General features: G+C 39.2%; 2 protein-coding genes and 2 long non-coding RNA genes across 8 annotated transcripts in view; 2 read left to right on the plus strand and 2 right to left on the minus strand.

Annotated features, from left to right (window-relative positions):
• Window positions 1-24919, minus strand: part of LOC135344730 (uncharacterized) — a 46643-nt gene that overhangs the window by 2923 nt on the left and 18801 nt on the right. For 3 of the 5 annotated variants that reach the window (XM_064541984.1, XM_064541985.1, XM_064541983.1), the window contains 4 exons: window positions 558-683; window positions 378-503; window positions 199-324; window positions 9-140 (listed from right to left, as the gene is read on the minus strand). In XM_064541984.1, coding sequence (XP_064398054.1) covers window positions 9-140; window positions 199-324; window positions 378-503; window positions 558-683 — 510 coding nt within the window. Of the gene's footprint in view, window positions 1-8; window positions 141-198; window positions 325-377; window positions 504-557; window positions 684-23706; window positions 24201-24919 lie in introns of those variants that run through there. The other 2 variants (XM_064541987.1, XM_064541986.1) reach the window with 1 other exon arrangement.
• Window positions 2096-10647, minus strand: LOC135344732 (leishmanolysin-like peptidase). Its single transcript, XM_064541989.1, has 13 exons — window positions 10436-10647; window positions 9071-9180; window positions 8611-8641; window positions 8409-8491; window positions 8219-8333; window positions 7694-7875; window positions 6849-6948; window positions 3068-3153; window positions 2797-2902; window positions 2598-2705; window positions 2413-2489; window positions 2170-2280; window positions 2096-2123 (listed from the first exon to the last, which is right to left on the minus strand). Exons 1-13 carry the CDS (start codon window positions 10529-10531, stop codon window positions 2117-2119), a joined length of 1212 nt encoding a protein of 403 aa, XP_064398059.1. The 5' UTR covers window positions 10532-10647; the 3' UTR covers window positions 2096-2116.
• LOC135344734 (uncharacterized) lies at window positions 4489-5366 on the plus strand. The gene is made up of 2 exons (XR_010397514.1): window positions 4489-4906; window positions 5021-5366. It is a non-coding gene; the product is annotated as an uncharacterized LOC135344734 (long non-coding RNA).
• Window positions 23022-23888, plus strand: LOC135344733 (uncharacterized). The gene is made up of 2 exons (XR_010397513.1): window positions 23022-23116; window positions 23644-23888. It is a non-coding gene; the product is annotated as an uncharacterized LOC135344733 (long non-coding RNA).

The raw sequence follows: 24919 nt of genomic DNA on the forward strand, positions 1-24919 counted from the left end.
ATAATTACCTTGACAAGAGAAGCCATCTCCAATATAAGGTGGATTGCACATGCAGGTGAAACCAGAGGGCAACGCACTTACAGTGGCACAGACAGCATTCACATCACATGGACTAGGATGACATAGATTCGAACCAGGATCTGTAAATTTAAAAGGAGAAAACTTGGGTGCCCATTAAACAATCGTCAAACCACCAACCTTCACAACTAATTCCATTGGCCTCAAATGGAGGAATGCATGTGCATGTGAAACTGTCCGTTGTTAAACTATCCCTAACACAGGCTGCATTGGCATCACATGGAATAGATGAGCATGGATCTGGGACTGTGTGAGGGAGAGAGCAATTGACGACTATTACTAAAATTAAAACCACCAACCTTCACAACTAATTCCATTGGCCTCAAATGGAGGAATGCATGCGCATGTGAAACTATCCGTTGTCACGCTATCCCTAACACAGGCTGCGTTGGTGTCACATGGACTAGACGAGCATGGATCTGGGACTGTGTTAGAGAGAGAGAAATTGATTGTGCCTTACCTATATTCAAACCACCAACCTTCACAACTAATTCCATTGGCCTCAAATGGAGGAATGCATGTGCATGTGAAACTATCCGTCATCACACTATCTCTAACACAGGCTGCGTTGACTTCACATGGACTAGATGAGCATGGATCTGGGACTGTGTGAGGGAGAGAGTTACAGTCTATGTAACTTGAATATCCTGGTACAATAGTTATTACCCACCTGTGACTCGTCCTGGACATGCGGCAGGTTCTGCAACAAAAAATGTGTTGATTGCATAAGGATCGAGGAATTGTGTAGGTACATTATTTCCTACAATCTTAGAACTGTTCAGCTATGTTTTATTATCGATAACAAGCCAATATAACAAAATTATGCTTCAGTTTCAAATTGCTGTTCGCTCTATATATAGCCAATGCATGAATCACATTTAGCTTACCTGCAGATGGACAACTTTCTAAGTCGTCCTGCATGAAGGAAAAATGCGTTTGATATTTAAAGTTATTTTCTCAATGAACACATGCAGACTATACAAAAATATGGTTATCATAATTACAGACCGATCCCGATCAGTTCATTAACCATTTACGCTAGCTGTTGATAATTACATCTACTTACATAGCATACGCTGGCGCAGGATGGGCAGATGTATGAGCCTTGGTAGCGAATGTCATTCACAGTTGTGTCCACAATAATCTAACAGAAGGTTTTAATGCACCATACAATATTCGTACAAATAGTCACCATACCTCTTCCCCTGCACAAGAGCACAGAAAAGACACGCCCTCGAGAATGATCTCAACTCCAGAAGAGGTACAATTATACTGCATGCAATACAAATGTGTTTTAAAAAATGTGTTTTAAATAATAATTATGACTATTAATTATATCTTACCCGATAACACCCAGCAGCAGTAGTGTACCTTCCTTCAGTGCCAATACTGTTCGTTCTAGTCCAGTCTCTGCCCAACTGGAAGCAGCGAGAGCCTACTCCGTACAATTGACCACCATTGTTCACTGATGGGTTGTTGGAGGCCTCAGAGCATCTTGTCTAGTCAATTAGCAAGCATAAATGTATACATCATTATACTGTACAATTCAATCACTTACTGAAGGTATGGCATCCTCAAATGGGCAGTAATCTGCAGTCTCAATTAAACCACCATAACTTGCACTTGTATCGAAAAACTGTTGAAAGTACACAAGTATATACGCAAGTTGAAGTGTGTATTGACTTCTTATTTGCTAAGCATGCAGATCAATACATGAAACTGTAAAAAGCAGTGGACACGTGACGCCAGACAGCTAACCTGATATAGAGGTGGAGGATCGACGTCACTCTCAAGATTGCAGTATGAAATGAACTCGTGATCCATTGTGCATCCTCTGGTATCGTCATCAACATCAACACAATACGGCGATATGCTCCTTCCACTGTAGTATGCAAGTTATAAAGTGAGCACTTTTCAGTATCAGAATGCTAATACGAACCCCATTCATTACAATCATTAGGTTAACTTGTTGCATAATCAAATGAGTGGCTTTGGCAATTCTCACCACAAAAGATCCCTCAAATTATTATCTGCATAATTATAATCTTTTCTACTTATAAATACAACTCAAAATACACATGAAGAACACACCTTTCTTGCTGCTGAGTAATATACTCCCTACAGCTGCCGTGAGGAATTGTACAGCCAGAGTTGAGACCCCAAGCAAAGGCATCAGCCACCTCGTAATTGGGAACATACCACCTATTGGAAGAAACACAGTCACTAAATACTCACAACAAACATATACGTAACAAATTTCACCTGTAATTCTATGCAATTTTATGTGACATACCAGCTGCCAAATTATAATTATAGGCATCAAGTCTTTCTTACCCAGTATCCTGAAAGAGCCCAAGAGTGATCCTTGAGAAAGGACAGGTGAACAGTGTGACCCCTGTCATTCCTTCATTCTAGAAGAAAATTCACACAATCATCCTTTCATTAAAGCAAGAAACATTTGAAAGTATCGACTAGCAAAGGATGGCTTTATACAAGTATGGAAACAGAACTGGGCTAACCCCCATAATCCTCTGCTCCCAGTGAGAACCAGCTGTTCCTCCTCCGCCCTGGTTCTCTAACTCAACACCAATGATGTTAGAACAGTTGTAGTGCAGTCGAGCTTGCTCCTACATTGAATACGTTTCATAATTATGAGCACCAATTGATTGAGTTTAATTCGCAAAACTAATACAATGCAACAACAAAATTAATACCCACCACAGCATTAGGAGTGACCAAGAGTGTCACTTCATGATTGACGAGGCTATCTCTGGTGGACCAGTCGGTGTACGTCTCTGTCCGTACTGTGTTGGTACTTGGGACACTGGGGTGGATAAACAAACAACAAGTTCATATCCAGGCTACGTGTAAGAAACTTCAGTACATGCACAACACATTATTGGGTAAAAAAATTGATACTGATAGTACAGGTTGACAAAATATGCCTTTGCAGGATCATTTCCACAGTCAAAACACTTGTAAATTTCACCTTGGAGGAAAACCATCCTGGTCTCTTGCAGTCCTGGGATTGCCATTTTCATCACGAAACCATTGAAACAGACTAGAACTAAATCCCTGTCGTGAAACAACAGTAATTATATCTGGGAAAAGTTTATGATCCCACGGGGGAAGCACAGAAACAAGAAAGAGGGAGAGAGTTGTACAATAATCTGTCACAGCGTCATTCACATGCACATAATTATCTACCACAACAATAATCGTGACATATACAAGACACATTTTTACCACATGGTTTTCTCTATGACATGCATGTAGTATATGATCAGTTACACAAACAATTGTCATTTAAGCCAAGCAAACAATGAGAATATGGATTTCGTTTGAGGTGGGGCTAACGGTGTAAGTGGCAACTAAAGTTCTCAATGTTCTAATGTTCTAAGAATAGGGGGAGCAAAGTAGGCAAAAAGTATGCGGTAATGGTATATGATCTATTGTGCCCATTACTGCAGCGAAATTCCTATGCTGTACCGCAACTGATAGTCTTTGCAGTAGGTGTGCTTGGTGAATATCCAGTGACTCGATCATGCATAGACTTAGGCCCAAGAACACCTGTAGTTTCAATATCTATGGAGTGAAACAGTGCAGAGAACCGACGCTGGTGCAGCTATAAACCTCAGTGGTAGCACACAGGGAGTATATATATAGGATGGGGCAAAGGTGCATGGTGTCCAGCCATGATTTGGAAGTATGGGAAGCTGCTGGTGTGGGATGCACTGTGCCTGGCAACAGTGATGCTATTTGGACGCTTTCCATCCCACCGCTGTAAGCCTGATGGTTCAAGGCATGCTAGTACATTTGCAGTGGTGAACATTTACAACATTTTTATTGCAGGTACGTACGTATTATAAGATGGTGCTGTTTGTGTGGTTGTTAGGTCCATGGTATAGGCCCTATACTAATAGTAGTCAGTGCATAAATAGCACACCCGAGAAGAGACCTGCATGCTGAATAGAAAAGGAGCTTTGTATATAATTATCACTACTGCATTGGACTGGTATTACGCATAAACATCTAAAGATATGAAACTGGATCATTACTTTAGCTTTATGCTCACCATAAAAGCTAGGGTTAGACACTCTTCGTTGCTTCAAAATGGATTATTTAATCTGTGAATAATCCAAAACAGGTCCTATGGCAAGCTGGATACTCACTTTAGGAGCCATGATCACAGATTAGCCAAACAAAAATTGTGTATTTGGTGGCAATGAAAACCAGAGTTCCAGAGTCCCTGGTGTATTGGCTGTACTTGGGACTGAAGAAGAGTTTTATAGGTATATAGGGCCGTATAATTATAGCGGGTTATTTTCGAGGCACTACATTTTCGCGGATTGCCCAAACTAAGATTTAGGATAGAGGTTCAAATGACCACACCTTTACAGTAGAGAAGTTTAACCCTTTCCCCGTTGAAGCCGTCATATGACGGCCACTCTAGTGGTCATTTTCAAAAATTTGTTGTGCCCACTGTGTTGGAGCTATGCACACACTGTAGGTACCAGCACATGCACATTGAGCTGCTCTTTCACATGGTATATTTAATATCTTGCCTCAAGGTACACTTTGCACAGTACTGCTCAAAGAAAAGTGACCACATGTGACTAATCGATAATGGCTTCGAGATCTTCTTAGAACAACCTCAGTGAGGTTCTAGGGCAGCTAGACAGTGAGGAGAACGATGCTTGTGGCCTTGTTGAGTGAGAGGACAGTGACTGGGATCATAGCTAGATAAGAAACTACCTCAAGCTAGAAAATATAGAGCCTGAGGAACCTGATGAAGAAGCTCTTGGGATGGACTGAGTTCCTGGATCTGGTAAGTCTAGAGTAGCATATGTAGTCTCAATAGCTTCAGTATAACTGTTTAGGCTAGTTAGTATACAGTAGTGGGCATCATGAGCCACCATTGAACTTGTAAACTTGTGTGTAGGCGAAGAAAACATTTCCCGGGAAAATGGCGTCTGCCGATGTGACCTCATAGACAAGTTTCTGCTGATCCTGCTTGAACCATGTCTCCGTGAGAACATTGAGAACACTTATTCAGTGTCTTTAGTCACTTTGTGCCTTCATACAATATTGTTTGTGTACATAATTGTAAATGTTTGTAAACAATCACTAATTAGGGGGGTGGTCAGTTGCTAGGTAACGATGATGGTGTCAAGATACCTCTGGGGTCTGCGCTACCTGTAGGAAATAGTTACAAGTCATTTCAATGTATGGTTCATGATATATGAATTTTTAAAGAAAAACTGTATTTATTCTGTATTTTCTTTTTTTAATTAAAACGGGGAAAGGGTTAAGGCACTATATTTTCGTGTTTTTCGCTGGGTCAATCATGGATAGAACAGTAAGAGGGATTGGAAACGAACACTCCGCGTTATAGGGTGTGGGGCTAAAACTACAAAGGATTATATTTATAGTCAGCATGCTCATTACCTGTTTTGCTGCCATACAATGTGCTGTACATAGAAATGGTGAAATTGATCACTTTTAATGTTGATTATTCTAAAAAGTAAAGAGAATCTAGCTCTAAAAGGTCGACTAAGCAACGCAGCCACTATCACTAAACAAATAAATGCTACACAAGAAGGAATAGCTCTTACTATGAAGTCGTGGGAGGTCAAGGCCCGTGGTGTCTCTAAAAGTATACTAAAGCAGTTTGAAGGACTATACTGCAAACGTTTATGAACACTACAGCTTATCCATAGCATGAAACCATCCTATATAGCACTTAGATACATAATAACCAAGTCAAGCAATGTCCTTTGCTGTTTCGGCTTCACAGCAGGGAAAGAGAAAAGTTGACATGGAGTATTTCAAGCTAAACTCAACAAAAAGTAAAAACAGAGTAAAGACAACGGTGTCAGTGGTGTAAACTTACTTCTCTAGAGTACCTCCCAGCTCCTGAGTGATCGCTAGTGGATATATAGGAGAGCTAGAAACAGTTGAAATACAATCTGAGTACGGTAAAAACTAAAATATTCGCGAGCGCGAAATCATAACGTGGAGTGTTTCACCCGTTGACACAGGGCGGCCTGGTCGTTTCCAATCCCTTTCCTGTTCTATCTATGGGTCAATCCTCGAAAACCTCGAAAATTTCATGCCGAGCACTTTTGACAATAATTATTGAGATACGAACATTTTTAGAATCTCATAGCACACATAATTATATACACACAAGAGAGGCTGGAAGATCTAACTGTACTGTCAACCCTAACCCTATATAACCCCCGTCTTTCTCCTGCAGAGATATAAAAACTGTGAAAATGGTGATACATGTAGACGTCTACACCACTCCTGAATATTTTTGTACAATTTACTATACAGACTTCTAAAAATCATTATGTAACATAATTTTAAAATCAAATAGTAACAGAGAAAAATATATAGGTGGATGAAAAAGATTAGGGAACAAATTTCCCTGAATTCACCGGATCAAAATCACACGGACAGAATCTTCTCATACACGTTAAATATTGATGAGCAAAATCCGTCAAGGCCCTACAGTATCCGGGTCAATAGAATTAACTATTTACCATCACGTGAAAAACAACAACGCCTGTTACTGAAACTTTGCCTGTGCATACCTGTATTACTATAAAGCAAGTGCACTGTACAGTATACCCCAATACGTAAAAATAGTTAACAGGAAGTACGCCATCACATAAGGGTTGTATCTACTATCTATATGATGCACGTGCACATAACACAGCATTAAAGTGTATGAAAGGGACGTTGGAAGTCTAAAAACAACTTACTATTGCATGCATAACTTCATGAATCCCCAGCGCAATGGCTCCGTCATCAGTGAGATCAGCGAACGGAGAAGGACAGAAGTTGATGTAACCAGCAATGGGTCTGCAAACAACTAATGAACAACTGAGAGAATCATAATCCATATACGTTCTGCTATCCTATGCCTAGTGCATTCATGTTAAATGGCCAAATGCTTGATAACAAAACGTATTGCTCATTGTGGTGAGACATCAAAGGATTGCACTACTGTTGTAAATACAGTACATGCATGCCTGGGTAATATCAAGAGTATAATTATAATAGAGAGAGAATATCGAACCCATGACAGATACAGGAAGTCACCGGCGTTACTCTCCGCATACATCTGATGCACAGCAGATGATGCACAGTATGCTTACGTTCGATACTCTCTCTCTATAATAGTATAAGAAGAGCTCTTCATACGCCCTTGTCAATATCACCCAAGATGTGGTCAATAATATACAACCTGGATTATATTGATATTACCCAGGATGCTGACCAATTCAATTTCAACCTAAAGCACCACCCACCATTGCTTTTATAACAAACTGGAGTGCATTGATATGTGGCGAATCTCAATGCAGTCGAGTAGAATCCTGCAATCTGATTGGTCCATTAATGTTGACACAATTAGGTTATTACGTCATGCTCTCATGCTGTACTGCTAATACGACTCTTTCCCTCGGGCTCGAGTTGTATAGCGATAGCTGTACACCCCTCTTGCAAAAGTATACAAAAGTTTTAGCTGAACAGGCACACATGCAGTATTCTATATCTAGCAAAGAGTACATTTCTAAGGCACCTATAACTATGACGCGAAACTGACCTATCCAACTCATTCTCAAGTTCACAGCAGCTAGCGAATGCCAGCAGTCCTCCCTCAACCTCAGTTTCAGTACAGACAGCAGACACATAAATGATAAGGTCAGTGTTGGGCACACCCGCACCATCCACAGTACCAGGCCTGGTGTCACAGGAGTTATCATCATCATTGCACTCAACACACCTCTGCATAAAGTAGACGGAATAATTATGAGAAAGTGGTCAAATTTGAAGGTAATTTTTATTGGTGTTTGTTGGTGTATGAACTAAATGGTGTCGTTGCGAATTTAGAGTGAATTCTCTAAATTTGTACCATATGGAAACAGGAGATGACGAACATAACCTGCTATACAGTACCTGCTATAGCTACTTTTCCCCTGGTTATAATATAAGAAAATAATGCCCTGCACTAAAGTCGAGATATAGAAATTAAGCCGATTTAAAAGACTTCACCATCGTACACTCACTAACTGTTAACTGTTGAAAGAAAACGTCCACTTACACACATGTACTGCATGAACATACATACCTTCAGGTGCTCCTCTGGGATTTGTGTCAGACCACACATTGGTGGGTTTAAACACTGTGAGACACACTCTCGTGGGTTACCAACAGGCAAGAAATATTGCTGATCAACACAACCTCTGCCAGTAAATACAAGGCAAGATTATAATAATTATGACACTGACGGTATCAATAATACTCTCACCAACACTTACCGCTCAAGCAGAATGGGACTGGTGGCTCTGATAACAGAGAGAGCAGATTTAAAGAAATTATCCAAACCAGGAATCACGACATTCTGTGCAAACCGAATAGACTATAAGTGCTTGCACGGCCTGAAAATGATGTATGTCGTGCATGCATGACTTCTAAACAATTAGTTAAAACTCTCCTATAGTCTAGTTTTCTTGTACGCACCTGTAGACGTCCTCGTTGAGTCGAGTCCAACCTTGCAGAATACAAAATTAATATACAAGTAAAAAGAGATAAGTGCATTTCAGATTTTAACTAGAGGACTGGTGCAGGTTGGTACATACCAGGATATGAAATGTGTGGTCCACGTGTATTTTAACACAAGAAACTTAATCGAGAGAGTGGTCAATCACACGGAGAAAAATACCTCGGTGCATGTTTATTTTGTACTGTTATCGCTAAGAGAAATACATTGGTTTGTGAGAAAAGACCAATGAAGTGTATAATATAGCTAGAGCTAAAAACGAAGTCTGGCTTCAGTTAAGAAACGAAGTGTTGGAGCTACTCAATATAAGTGCCAAATTGGAACCGGAAAAAGAATGCAGCCAAGCATACAGCTAGCACAAATACAGCCATGCATGGAGCATGCTGCAGCAGTTAGCTTGCTTGGCATATACCAACTCACATTGTATTGATACTGTTATCATAGTGGAAGTGAGTCCTGAGTGGCTCATGTGTTTCTCTTTTTTCCCGACCGTCACTGCTGTTTGTGTTTTGGACAACATTGGCTATTATCTACAAACAATAAAATGTAGCGATCACATAATTATTAACATTAATTTTTAATGAGGGTTTCTCATCTCATTCTGAGCCCATACAACTGCACCGTTGTTACTACGAATACTTACGACCTTCTTACCATGAAAGGTATACAGTTACTCTGTTTATAATGATAATTGTGAGATAATTGTCATAAGGATCAGTGACTCAAAATAGCAACGCAACTATATATCAACACAGTGAGAAAGAATGTCCAAAACAACAATAAAATGATCTATATACATGTATGTATTCATAGGAATATTTACCTGTGTATGCAAGAAGACCATGAAGGCCACCACGCAATTTTCAATTGGTTGCCTATATACAACAGTTGTTTAGCAACAAATTGCTTTACAATCTGTGTTTTACAATCTGTTGCCTGAGACCTGTTGCCTGAATTGATCCATGGGCAACAGATTGCCTGAAAGTTAATTTTGTCTCCATTCTTTACTCTATTTTGACGATGTCACCTAGTTTCGTAACTAGATCTAGTACGTAATAGAACAGAGCTAATAGCAAACAGCCAACTTTTATCCACCGTGTTTGGATACAAGGTCAGGGTAACAAGTGTTGTATGCAACGAGTTGATTGCTGGTTGCTTACAACAATAGGCATGAAATTGCCTTAAAGTTTCCTATTGCATGTATGGTGGCCTTAACTATTACATTGTAAACAACTTCCAGTTACATTGTGTGCAGCATTCGCACTGTGCATATGTACTTTTTAAGGTATGCAGTGCTTGCGAGAATGTGTGAGTATAGTTGTACTTATTAAACGGTTTTCTGTTAACGTCTATAGATGTTTGGCTATTTTATTTACATATCTATACACTATACTCTACACAGTGCTCCAACTTGCATTTTTTTAGGCTGGTACCTCAAGATCTAACAGGCCAAAAATTGCACGAAGTAAAATAAATTTTAGTCGAAGAACTTGTTCAGAAACAGCTTACTGCCAGAATAATTGATGTTACATGCATTTCTTTTACGATCACCCCCGTTTTCATCTAAATGATTTCCCATTTCATTCTCAACTATCTTACATTTAAGTACAACTGTATACCTACCTACCAACTAATTTGCAGTAATCTAGATCTAGTCTCTAGATGACTGTACTGTGTATAACCACGTACTGCATAGTTATTACAACAAACCTCAAGAGAACACACTTTAATTACTATTTTGCTCAATATTGTTATACACTTTAAGTTAATGCTGTAAGACCTGACCTGAGATGGTTGATGAATACATGAGGTTGCAGATGTTACCGAGGATTCCATCACGCAGAGAGCAATGCAGGCACACATTAGTGACAGCCAGTCCATGATGAATCAGTCCAGTTAAATTTTCTATTTTTTTGTCACATACAGCAGCTTATATAAGTGCATGCTCATGCAGGTATACATGCAGGAAGCACCTAAAATGAAGTCCAAACTATAATAATTTTTAAGTATAAGCATAGCAACAAAAGAGTGGAAAAATATGCAAGCACCATTCATGCATGCATGCAGTATTAATTTTAGTATATCATATAACTAGCTAGCTATAAGGGTCAGTTTTAACGTGTGCAAGAGGACGATGAAAATAATGCACGAGGTTACGTAACCCACGAGCGTATGCCATAATTATATGGGACTTAAAAGTGTGATGTACAAGGGGAGGGTGGCATATGTACACATTTATTTTCCAAACTATACGGACACGGTCATGCACTTGTCCCATAGATAAAATTTTACATGACTGTCTTAACAAACAGTGGAAAGGATCACTTAGGTATTAGGATAAAATCTACAGTGTAACTACATTGAGGAGTCCTCCAGTACAACTTGAGAAAGGCTATCATTGGTTTTAGCCAAGTTAGAGGACTCCTCAGCAAAATTAAAAGTGTACTCTCTGAATAGTAGACATGTAGAGTATATATAGGTAAAAGTCCTCTGTCCTCCTTTGGAGAGTGACCTATACTTCGGAGTTTTCGTCAAAAAAGACAAAACTATGACTCAGAGGGTATATTGAATGATGTGAGTTGTCCAGCATGATCATACTGAGCAAACGCAGGAAGCAACTGCTAATAGGCCAGAATACTCTCTCCCCCCTCCCCCCACAAAGAAGAAACACAATGGGGCTATAAAGCCCTCAAATTTGTTGTACTAAAGAAATCATCTGCTTAGTATGGCTGCATGCATGTTAGGTATTCGGCAATAAAATTATATGGTGCTATATATACATGTATGCATGCTTCGCAGCTACCAAACAGAAACCTACAATGTGAGTTGGCAATAACACTCCTTATATCGGAATGCAATACCATATTTTTGAGTCATTGTATCGATAGGCTGCATGGAGACGGACCTTTGAAGTGCATGCCTGCTGTAACTGCTCAACCGTTGAAATTTGAGTAAAATAATTATAAAATAAATAACAGCTTCTCTCTATAGAAGCGTTTTCTTAGATCTTGATATGAATATTGCACAACACCTTAATACGAGGATAATTTCCTGGATCCACCCTGTATATACAAAGGGCTACAAGAAAATTATGGATGGGAAATTGGTAATGGCACTCCAATTTCTGTCCAATGAAGGAGAAAATGACAACTCTCTGTCCTAGCCGTTCACCGGCAGGGTCACAGTCGAGCTACTCAACCACTGGCAGAAGAAAAACAATCACAAACGAACTTTCACATTTCCCGCAGACGATGAAGCGAGTTAGAGAATAGTGAGTTAATTCGTGACAGTCAAAGAGATGTGACGTAGATTTAGGCGCTACCTGGGCTGAGCGCGATTTGGGGGTTCTAAAAGATGCGTCACTCAGAATTTTTTTTAGCACTGTAAATACATCAACTAATTATAGTGCTACCTCGAGGCAAGTGGCGGCTCTAGGTGCTCGGATTGGTCAGTTACCAAGCAGGAAGTCACGTTACTTGCAAAGTAGCTCAAGTCTACAGCTAGTAGAGCTTGAGACAAGAGACCAGTTCTTTCATGAGTTTGAGGCCACGCCTATTTAACTGTTCCAAATTCGCTGTTTTGCTAAGAATCACCCTAATTAACCATTCAGATTTCTAGATCTATAATCTTTTACTCCAAATACTGAAGCACCATTTTCAGATTCTAATTACTTTTTTTGTGCTATAATTACGAGTGTTGCAAGCGTGCGCTTGCTAATGCCTCTCGCCATGTTTTTGCTTTCACTCAAGTGTTACAGAAGAGGTAAATAATTTGCAATGTGCTTTAATTGTTTCACAAGAAAGCCTGATTGTATCAATATAAAGCTGGAGACGGACCTTTGAAGTGCATGCAAGGTTATAATACCTGCTGTAACTGCTCAACTGTTGAAATTTGATTATAAAGTAAATAACAGCTTCTATATAGCTTCTATAGCCGCGTTTTATTAGATCTTAATATAAATATTGCACAACACCTTAATACGAGGATAATTTCCTGGATCCACCCTGTATACCTCGAACAAGGGCTAAAGAAAATTATGGATGGGAAATTGGTAATGGCACTCCAATTTCTGTCCAATGAAGGGAGAGAATGACATCCCTGTCCTAGCCGTTCACTGGCAGGGTCACAGTCGAGCTACTCAACCACCGGCAGAACAAGAACAATCACAAACGAACTTTCACATTTCCCGCAGACAATGAAACGAGTCAGAGAATAGTGCGTTAATTCGTGACAGAGAGATGTGACGCACATTTCCAAAGTTTATCTAATTTCACCATAGATGGCTCATCCTTCAAAATGTCAGTATTTGCGATGGGAGGGGGGTAGTTCAATGGGCTCGCTCTCAAATTTCAGTGAGAATACTCTATTGGAAGAGAGATCATCAGAGCGACCCTCACCTTGATTCGACAAATTGCCAAAATTATTTCTTCAACAAATTTATTCACACCCACATAGAATGAATGATTTCATGATACTATTGCATATCATACCAGAAGAAAACTGTGGATAGGCTTGATTCCCGACTAGCAATGCGCATGCGCATTTAAGGGACACACCCATTTTTTTAATTATTAAAATGAAAGTTGCCAAACCGGATAATGGAGGTTCTAACTGTAGTGCTTTATGGGAGAAATCTCTACGTGGCGTCTTTTAGAAAAAGTACAATATGCCAGTTTGTAAAAGTATTCATCACAAGTAAGAGGTCATGATTTAGGTGGTATCATGCAATATACTCAATGAATGTTGTTGACTTGATCGAATCCAGGCCACTTATAATAGCAAACATTAATCCTTGATTCGTATGGCGCTCCATTTACAAATTAATAATTTGTTTCATTAATTATTCAATCGTGAAAAATATTGTCAATGGTGAAAAATATTGACAAGGATGTGTGTAATTGTCAATAATTGGGTTGCCTATTGTCAATAATTATCCAGTGATTGTCAATAACTATCGTCACGTTTGGCTTATGGTCAATAATTAATCGTCATGTTTGTCAATGATTGTTGAATTTATTGTCGTCTTTTTTGTCAATCATTGTTCGAATTATTGACAATAATTATCATCAAGTGTTACCAAATATTATTCAATGTCCCTGCTCCTTTCTAGAATCTAGGTCACAATTCACACTAGCTTGCGCATGCGCATAAACTAGACAAGAGCTGCGGCATCTCTTTCATTGTTCCTGGGCTGATTAACATGACAGTTGAGCAGGAAGTTCAGGTATAAAATGTATAATTATGTGACAACATTAATTTAATTAGCCCAGGAAATATTCGGTAACACTTGATGATAATTATTGGCAATAATTCGTTGACAAAAATGATGAATAATTGACACAAAAAAATTTATTGACAACAATCATTGACCAACATGACGATTAATTATTGACAATAAGTTGATAGTTATTATTATATTGACAATCACACACATCCTTGTCAATATGATATTTCACCAATGACAATATTTTGAATAATGAAACAAATGGAGTGCCATAGATTCGAGGATATTGTTATAATTATGCTGCGCAAAGAGCATTTAAAGAAACTTTCCTAGCTAAAAGGCTATGCCGAACAGAATTTACTGTACAACTGTGTACGTGTCGCACTAGCCTCGATTCCAGGCCGCCTTGTTCAAGCGGCCTGGAATCAAGGCTAGTGTCGCACATGATCAAAGATGAAAACTGGCCTCTGAATGCTATAGCCTAGTTATCCAGCCTGCTTAGAATGGCTGGATTCGAGGCTATACTCTGGAATTGAACCTCTCTACAGTAGGGGTGTGGTCAATTGAATTGAACCTCTATCCTCGCAAATGAAATCACTCGAAATGTTAGTTTGAGCAATCCGCGAAATATCAGCACCTCAAAATAAAGCACTATATGGTATATCACCCTCGTGTTTCTGCTCATGTGCTCAGAGGTTGAGGTCTGACTAGCCTCGATCCCAGGCTGAGTTTTCGCTTTTATAACGGTTAGGCGAACAACTAGGCCTGGTACTAGTTGTCTGCACATGCGTCAATCGTTCGTCAGATTCTGACGAATGGATATTCTCGTTCACTTTCGTGACATTTATATTCGTGTACTATCGTGTACTAGAAGTCAGTCCCCGTTTTATCATTATTGCTTAGCTGAAGCTTCTCTCTTCTCTGAAGCTTGGAAAACATTATTCTGAAGACTAAACAACAAGGGAAGAGGTATAAAGCTTTGTCAAGCTTGTTAAGGTCAGATATTTTTGTGTGGGCCCTATGCTATCAAGTCTTAATCTTGTTCATGTTTGGCAAGATCTACATTGTAGGTAGACTATAGTTTCATCATTAATATGGTATCAAGTGAAGAGTGTGAGCTAGAGAACTTGGTGCTGCCATCATCAGCTCGTCGACAATGACACTATAACATTAGCCTATTTAATACGAGAAATTTAATATGTATAGATCTACACGTATTTAGAATGTCTACTTCTCTGTACAGGAACAATTGTTAATATCCAGCTATCCCAACAGTGCTCCTCTTGGCTATACTAACGGACGAGACTGGACAGTTTGAGGTAAGGGTTTAACCGTCTTTGGTTTCTTTTAATATTGTCCTATACTCACAGGATGGAGTATGACCTGCTCGTTCGAGTATTGTGGGTAGCTCAGAGGCATCAAAAGAATCTACGTTTTCTCAAGCAAAATTTAACTGAGTTACGAGTTGGGGCCTAGAATCAGAGAAGTCTAGCAGCGTGCTACATCTTTTTGAAACGTAATTTGAAGGCATTCAATCATCCTGAAGTTGCCCTGAGTCACTATAATCGTGCTGCAGCACAACTGGCAACTCCCCATGCCCTTGTGAAGCAGCTCCCTATGTGCATCTTTTGTGTACTCACTCTGTGCATTTTTGTGTACAAATTTAGAAATATTTTGCCGACCACAAACACAATGAAAATGTGACGTATGCGCAGACAACTAGTACCAGGCCTAGTTGTTCGCCTAACCGTTATAAAAGTTAAAACTCGGCCTGGGATCGAGGCTAAGGTCTGACATGCGTGTATGAATCACTACAAATGCAATGCATTGACCTGAGACGTTATCACGTAACCACATATAGATGACATAAATGCAATGAACTGCATGGTTAGTGATTCGTACGCATGTCGGACTTCCTCTGATGCATGCTATGGAGATTTTAATTGAGGCACATTAACAGCACATTAACATGGCTAGGAATGCCCACAAGCTGTTTATTGGCCCTTTTTTATACAGAGGTGTTCATTAACTATCGTACTTCACTTAGTCAAACACTCTGTTAACATTTTCATCCACTGTAAGGCAATATAATTTTGAAACAAACATCCATCACAATAATTATTATAGTCTAGTGCACGAAAAACAAAAACAATACAGTGCAAATAATAATTTTTTAACAAAAACAGCAGTGGAAGATAACGAAAGCCTAAAATTCTATATACAACTATATAGCTATAGCTATATATTCTGCAAATGGAGATATACTTTAATACGTATAATGATACCTCGAGTTGCACGTATCAAACTGTATCATTTCATCGTAGGAGTCAGGGTGGAGACAAGGGCAGTATAATTATAGTAATCACAATGCTGGAAAATCTCTCTGGTCTCTTGTGGCTATTTAGTTCTTTTGACTTCAAAAATCTTCTTCAGTTTTTCATTTTCAAAACAACGTACAAGGTGGTGCCTCATTTTGGGATGATGTGATCCAAATAATTGTCTCCTTGAAATTTGTGGTATGCAGGGGCAATAGCAAATAAACTACAGTTGTTGCTGCCACTGTTCTGCTGCTGAATAAAGGCCACAGACAGTCACATGCAGTAACAACCAATTGTGTGCTTGTACATTTGGGCGATTTGCAGCTCAGCACTTGGCTCCAGTTCTTTCCCATATTAACCTTGCCACCTTGCTCTTCATTCACATGCATAGGTCTACATTCCAGCTGTCACTTGCTGTCTACTATACTACCTTGCTACTAACCTTGCTCTTTATCCTGGCTCTTCATTCTAGATGGAAACAGGTCACATTGGCGGGAACAAACAAACATGCGCATAGGCAGGAATGACCGGGGGGGTCACTCCCACCGACCGGGGAGTCATTCTTCTGACAATATGTGACAGGGCCTAGGAAAACAACCCTTATGGGAGCAAACTAATAATGTTCAGTACACTACAAAGTAAAATATTTAGAACTATTTTAGGATTTTGGTTTTCTTTCATAAGAAGTAACTTCAATATCTCCTCTAACTTAAAAAAAAAATTTTTTATCCGAAAATTTTTTTGTATAGCCGTTACAAGGCAGCCATTGAATTTTTTCATGCTGTTCTTGTATGCGGATAGAACTTGGAACATTAGTTTCTCAAAACGGTAGGTCAATACTGTCCCCCTTTCACCTGAAAATATTTTGGGGTAGGGAGGTGCAAAGTGAGTGATATTGTAATCAATTTGAAGCTTAAGCACTGCTTTATTTAATTAAGCACTAAAATACAATTAATTAGTTTGCTCCATAAGGGTTGTTTTCCTAGGCCCTGTCACATATAATTATATAGACGTAGAGTAGGACTGTATGTCCATTTCTTTCTTTGCTGCCTCACTATGTCTTATGATTTATGGATGAACAGTGACAACAGCAAGAAAAAGTAAGGCCTGGGAACGAGGCTACTCATACAGCTAGGCCAGAGGATCTAGGAGGGAGGACACGATTAACCTTAGCTCTAATTAGCTAGCCTCGTTCCCAGGCCTTACTTTTTCTTGCTGTTGTCACTGTTCATCCATAAACATAAGAAAGACATAGTGAGGCAGCAAAGAAAGAAATGGGCGTACAGTTAAGAAAACGTAAGGCCTGGTTTGGGAAATCGCGTGATCCACAAGGATTTTTATGAACGTGGGCGATATGTAGCCCACAATCGTGACGTAAGGTATTCTCCCACGCATTCAGAGTAAGACTGTACTGTACTGCACTGAGACAACCACCAAGCTGTGCTGCAAGTCAGATCAGAGAACCAGCGTGGCCAGCTCTGGTGGCAGTAGCTACCTGCTATATGATAATGATGACTAAGCTATTCTACTATAGCATGTAGAAAGACACAAGAAAAGGTAATAGTGATAGAATCTAAACACACAATCTAGACTAGTAGATCATCTAGCTAAGCCTAAGGTATAGCTAGCTATAGTGCTTGCAAACTTCCAGTTCCAAGTCCATGTCCAGCTTGCTGCAGGCAAAGTTTTACTAGTCGTAGACCTCTGCGTGGGCAGTCCAACATCTCTAGCTCAGTATGCCCACGCTCATTTTCACCCTTCTACCACCCTTCTACCCTCACACGACTTCCCGATACAGGCTCTCCTTTTTCCTAACTTTACGTCTATTTCTTTCTTTATTCCTCCAATTAATACCGTATTTTATCTCATTGAACGAATAATACAGTATTTTATCTTATTGAACGACTGTGATAAAGAACAGAAAAAGGAGAGCCTGTGTAGAGGCTACTAATTAGCTACTTATGATGAACGATTCATCTTTTCTTTCTTTATAACCTCTACATATTGGACACATGCACAAGAGCTAGAGCAAAGTAAGCCTTTTCTCCTACTGGAGACACCCTATGGCCAAGTTGTCAAGACCTGAAGGTAATAGGACCCCTATAAGAAGCACCTCAAGTACTCCTATCTCCAAGATCCCTGTGAGAAGCATCCCAGGCACTCTGATCTTGTCTCTGTGTAGTCTCGAATACCCGCCTCAACCTAAAACTTTTAGGTTGAGGCGGGTATTCGAGACTAGTCTCTGTGAGAAGCACTCCTGCTTGCTTGTGTCTCTAGGATCCCTATCAGTATGACAGAGGAGTAAGAAGATGTTTTTGTAAGGGGTGCTGGACAAATCTGGGGATCTGGGGGCTTACTCCCAGAAAATTTTGGCATTCTACATTCCCGGTAGTCTCGAATACCCGCCTCAACCTAAAAGCTTGGCGGGTATTCGAGACTACATTCCCGGAGATTAATTCTGAGCAAATTTGGTATAAAATTATCAATATCAATTCTAAGTGAGTTTACCTGGATTAATTGTTCTGCTATATACTTTAAATCTATAGAATCTGTTAAGTGGATATGAATATACAATAAAAAAAGATTGCATTGTGTCATTGTACTTCGGAGGAATGTTTCAATCTTCACAGGAAGAAAACGAACGTTCGGCAGTTAGACAGCAAGGATCCAATTACACTTGATCTATAGTCTAGCTACCCTTTCTTTAGTAGCTGTTCATGGAAACTTACCATTGATGTGTCAAAAATGAGAGGAGACTTGCTTGTTTACTTGCCCAATGTACTTGCTCTTTATAAGAGATATCTACGATCAGAGATAGAGTAATAGAGGGCAGAGGAGTGGAACCACTTGACCTTAGCTAATTAAGGTCACTAATTGGATTTATCTAAACTTCTCTTGCAGACTACTTCAAGCCTAGTTTTTAGTGTCTATCAGTTTAAAACGTTATTTTTCAGGGGGGGGTCAAATTTTATTTTCGCCAATTTTGCTCAGAAGCAGAGATACAATCAAAAGTCTTGCTCTGTACTAGCCTCGATATCATGAGCGGCTTGTTCTCGAGGTCACTGCATAGCTGGCTTTGAGACTTGTATCTCTGCTTCTGAGCAAAATTGGCAAAAATAAAATTTGACCCCCCCCTGAAAAATAACGTTTTAAACTGATAGACACTAAAAACTAAGTTTGAAGTAGCCTGCAAGAGAAGTTTGGATAAATCCAATTAGTGACCTTAATTAGCTAAGGTCAAGTGGTTCCAGCCTCCTCTGAATAGAGGGATTGGCAACGGGAGTAACTCACGTGATCATTTCACATTGATTTCGTATTGATCAACCATCCATTGATGCGCATTATTTCCCGGCACAACGCCCGCGAAATGAAGTAATAATTATTACTAGTTATTAGTCTCATGAGACTTTAGAATTGCGTATAGTAAGGCTACACGTGTCCTGTGCTTTGAAGTCCAAGCATGGAAGAATTGACTGTGGTGCTCTAGAGCTTGAAAACTAGTTATTATTGGTCTATGCCCCTTTTTAAGAAGCACTGCCGTAGCCAAATGATATTTTGCCTACAGATCCTGCTTATTTGTGTCTATGTTGACAAACTGGCCTGCATACATTTCCTTGGTTAAATCTCTTTTGTATGTTTTTTACATTTATAACTGCTAAAATGGAGGCTGTAAAAGACGAGAAAGTGTTATATTAGTTTGTGCCCCTTTTAAGAAGCAGCTAGCTGACCAGTATAGCATAGCTAGCTCAGTATTTCCTTACTTTATCTCTGCTCAGTAACTATTAGCTACTAGCTCGACTTCTAGCTAGCTGCTATATCATGTCCCAATATGTAGAGGTTATAAGATGAATCGTTCAAAGAAGTTAATCGTGTCCTCCCTCCTCTGCAGCTAGGCCATGCAGAGCTCTAGCTATTGAGGTCTGAGGTACACTGCCAGCTGAACCATGTACCATTAGGTACATGAGGTAGTACATCTAGATCTAGTGTATTCTAGCTTGTAATTGTACATGATCGATATCTCCGGGGCATGAGAGTGGGAAATGTTATTTATTTATATAGTGCTAACGATTATAAAATATTATTTTAGACACTGCATCATTAATATGGAGGTACAGTAGACACTCGTTAATCCGGCCACCCTTGGGACCATGCAGCTTGGCCGGAATAGCGAGGTGGCCGTACTTCAGTTCCACCCACAAACAAGGAAGCATACTAGATCTTATCATCACTAATATTCCTAGTAGATTCACAAATGTGTATGTTGATCACACGTCAGAGTCACCCTCAGATCACTATCTCGTCTCACTTCGTCTATCCCAAAGTTTACCAGACCTAGATACTTCAAGAAACAAGAACTGCATCTATATGTATAATCGAACAGATTTCTCTGCAATGAATTTTTATCTTTTTGAGAACTTGAATTTGCATCATGGAATGCTAACTCTGGAAGAGTCATGGCATGAACTTAAACACCACCTTTTAATGGCCAGAGAGCTTTATGTTCCTAAATTTAAGGTCCCAAGGAAAGTTCAACCAAAGTGGTTTGACTCAAAAATACGTTTCAAACTCAACTGTGCTAGAACAAAAAGGAGGAGATTTAGATCAAATCCAACAGTGATAAACCAGCTAAAAGTTTTGGCAGTAGAAAGCGAAGTAAATAGTATGATAGTGTCTGCCAAGGAAAGTTATATGGCCAAGATCTGCAAACAATTCAGCCCCTGTCCTAGACAACTATATATTCACCTTCGTTCTCTAACAAGCAGTAAAATACCGCCCAAACTATTTCATGATAAATAATGTCCCAGTTTATGACCCCAAACAAATTGCCAACAATTTTAATCAGTTTTTTCATTCAACCTTCTCCAAACCAAGTGACTTTAGACTCCCTGACATGTGTGACCTACCAACTTTGTGTTCTCAGCTCTCTAGACTGGAAATTACGAAAACAGAAGTACTCAGTGCCCTATATCTAACCTTAAGGAATCTAAAGCTTTTGGTTGTGATGAAATTCACCCTAAAATCCTTAAGCATTGCCTCCCGTCACTAATAAATTACATTCACTCTCTATTTGTTAAATGCCTACTTATAGGCAGGATTCCATCTGAATGGAAAAACCACAAGATATCACCAATTCCAAAGAATAAGGATCTACTTGACATATCCAACTACAGACCAATATCCCTACTGTGTATTCTATCAAAGGTTCTAGAGTCTATCATTTCAAGCAAAATTATTGATTTTGTTCGTCCAAAAATATCTAAACAGCAGTATGGCTTCATGAAAAACAAATCATGTTGTTCTCAACTATTATCAGCATTTGCTATTGTATATGAGGCCCTGGACAAAAGAAATAAGGTCGACATGATAATTATATCTAGATTTTTGTGAGGCTTTCGACTCAGTCCCTCATAAAGAACTCCTCTACAAACTGTGGAGAATAGGCATCACAGGCGACTTGTGGTTATGGTTCAAGAATTATTTAAGTGACCGCTCCCACTATGTACAATTCAACAACTTGATAGCGTCTTCTACAGAAGCAGTGTTATCCGGAGTTCCCCAAGGAAGTATCCTAGGGCCACTCCTCTTCATAATTTATGTAAATGATATACCTGACATTATAACCTATTCCAGCTGCTTCCTTTTTGCTGATGATGTCAAGCTACTAAAGACCATAAATACTATGGAAGATCACCAAAGGCTTGAAGATGACCTAAAGGCAATCAGTGATTGGTGTAAGCAGTGGAACTTAGCCCTAAATCCCACCAAATGCAGTGCAATTCAGTTCTCCACCCAAACTCCATCTCAAGAATTAGCCCCTTACACCATTGGCCAGAGTGATATTCCCTTTGTAAATTCACAGAAAGACCTAGGTGTAATAGTTTCAAATAGCCTATCGTGGAGCGAGCATTTTGACCTTATCTGCTCCAAAGCCTACCAAGCGCTCTATGTTATTAGAAGAAATATACCTCCCCACTCACCCATACACCTGAAGAAAATACTATATTGCTCACTGGTGAAATCCCAAATATCTTACTGCTGTCAATTGTGGCGGCCGCAACTTATAAAACACATTCAAAGTCTAGAAAGAATACAGCGTAAAGCAACGAAGTATATTCTGAATGACTACTCAAATAACTATAAATCTCGACTTCTTGAGCTTAGGAATCTACCGCTCATGTACTGGCTTAAAATTCAAGACATAATGCTGTTAATCAGGAATCTGAAAGACACATCTGATGCAAATGACTTGAAAAAGTACATCAAGTTTGTTAATAATAGGACAAGAGCAAATGGTGTCAAACTGGAGCACAAATTCGCGAGGCTAACGACTACGAGAAATTTTTTTTTCATCCGTATAGTCCGGCTCTGGAATGCACTCCCAAGAGGTGTTTTGGATCTAGAGTCATCGTTGAACACAAACAAAACACACCTTACAAAATACCTGTGGAAACATTTTATCGAGAACTTTGACCTGAACAATCTTTGCACCTTTCATTTTCTCTGTCCGTGTTACAAATGTATAGCTAATACACGTACATACCATGTATATATATAATTACCAAGCTGTTCCTTAAATGGTCCAAGCTTTCAGTGACTCTATAGCTTTATATTAAATATGTCACTACTATCACACTGTATAATATCACTGTAAAGATATATAATTATTATTATTATTATTTAATTAGCCGCGGCTTAAAAACGACCTTACCTCGAATCTAATCACTGATTTTTCCAGTTCTTGTCTCGAGGATAATGAATCATTCTGCTCTCTATTTAAGTGTAATCCAATTTTATTTACTATATGTAAACTACACCCAAAACATGATATCCGGCCGTAATACACATATAAAATTACATTGAAAACGTTATTTGGGACAGCCAGCACTGGCCGGTAAACGGAATAGCGAGTGGCCGTACTTCAGGGTGAGTTTTGTGCAGTAAACATAGAGGTAGCATTCCGTGCCAAACCAAATGGCCGGTATATCGAGGTGGCCGTACTTCAGAGAGCTGGAATAGCGAGAGTCTACTGTATAATAATTATTAATTAATTAAAAGACCCCTTGAAGTAACGGTTACACTCTATATCCCAAACGCCGGATGGTACTAGATCTAGATCAGAAAAACTCTGCTGCTTGCAATTGAAATTATTATTATACAGATTATTATATTATGATTGACTTGTTGTCAATCGCCAATTGACAACAAGTCAATCATAATAATCTGTATTATAATTATATATTTACCTCTCTACTATAATTATTATTATACCATTGAATGGTAGCAGGAGTGCTAGTATCAATTACAGAAACAGAGATTAGATTAATGTCGAACACGTGGGTGGCCTGCAAAATTATAATCACGGTGCTTTTATATTTCACCTATGTGCATTGTGCTGGAATCATGCGCTGATTCTGCAGAAGAGAGGGAATTATTCAGTGCGATTTCTATAGGTGGGTGGTGGGTTACATGGAACTGTCTGGACCGGACCGGACCGAACACAGTATATATACCAATGAGTTTGTGAAGACATAAAGTGCCCTTTGATAAAATTATAAGGCACAGATAGCAAAATCCTCAAAAAGAATCAAGTTTTGAGCAATTAACTCCTTCTAACAGAAGATGTGACTGACTGTACAAATGTTGCCATGTATATATACACATCACTATGATAAAAATAAAAATAAAAGGAGGATGATATTAATGATGATAGTACTGATAGTATACGCTCAGTTGTGTGATTGAAAGACAATGAAAATAACAACTCAGTTCTTAACTCGGTTTCATATACAATATTGTTCGTCTCTGTTGCATAATTATAATTACCCTATACTGACTATAAATTATATTAATTTTACAGTCTTGGTATCTGTATATATATACTATGGAGTAATCTTAAACTTGATCAATCGTGGGATTGCTCTTCTACATCCAGAGTTGAATGGTCTGATCACAAGACTGTGCATGCCAGGAGATAGTCCAAAACTTGAGAATCCTTCAGATGAAGTGCCTATGGAAACAGAATTATTGCAAACATGTATATAATCTATACTTTCGTTATAGTACACAAGAAGGCTGGTTGAAGTGCTCTCCTTGGATGAACCATAGATACACGAAAGAAAGGGATAGGCAACGCCCCACGTGATGCTAGGTAAATGCAGTGTGTGACGTCACACCCTCTGGTTGGAGGCGAGTTGCGCTCAAGAAAGTACACAATGATCCCTATAATCTGCTTATTTTTCTCGTAGGGGGCCTAAAAGAGAAATTCAAAGCAATCAGGCATCATGCACACATACACCCAGCACTATACTGATAGCTACAGCTGCTATGTTAGTGCCGAGCTTTCTTTTATTCAGCTTGATTTGTGTGAAAAAACACCGATTTGTCAGTTTATATACCTCTATCTCCAATATGAAATAATTTTATAACATGTACGTTTCACAGAATTAAAGTGTGTTTATAACTGCATGGAACAAAGCATATTTTCCGGCTCTCAATGCAGTGAAGTAGTAGCAGCACCATGAAACGTTTGTCCGAAGTCCAGAAAGTTTGCGTACCTCTCCTGCTCTTACTGTACATGGTAATCTAGTTTGAAGTGCTCTAAGACACAGTTTAGGTATTAGAAAGTGGAACAGAAGTATCTTTATCTGTATTGTGTGATCGAAGAGATGGCATTTGAAGGACTTGAGAACAGACCTGTTATGGCTTGTAGAGTGTACTGACACCCCC

The sequence above is a fragment of the Halichondria panicea genome, chromosome 12 (assembly GCF_963675165.1).
Source record: "Halichondria panicea chromosome 12, odHalPani1.1, whole genome shotgun sequence".
NCBI lineage: Eukaryota > Metazoa > Porifera > Demospongiae > Suberitida > Halichondriidae > Halichondria > Halichondria panicea.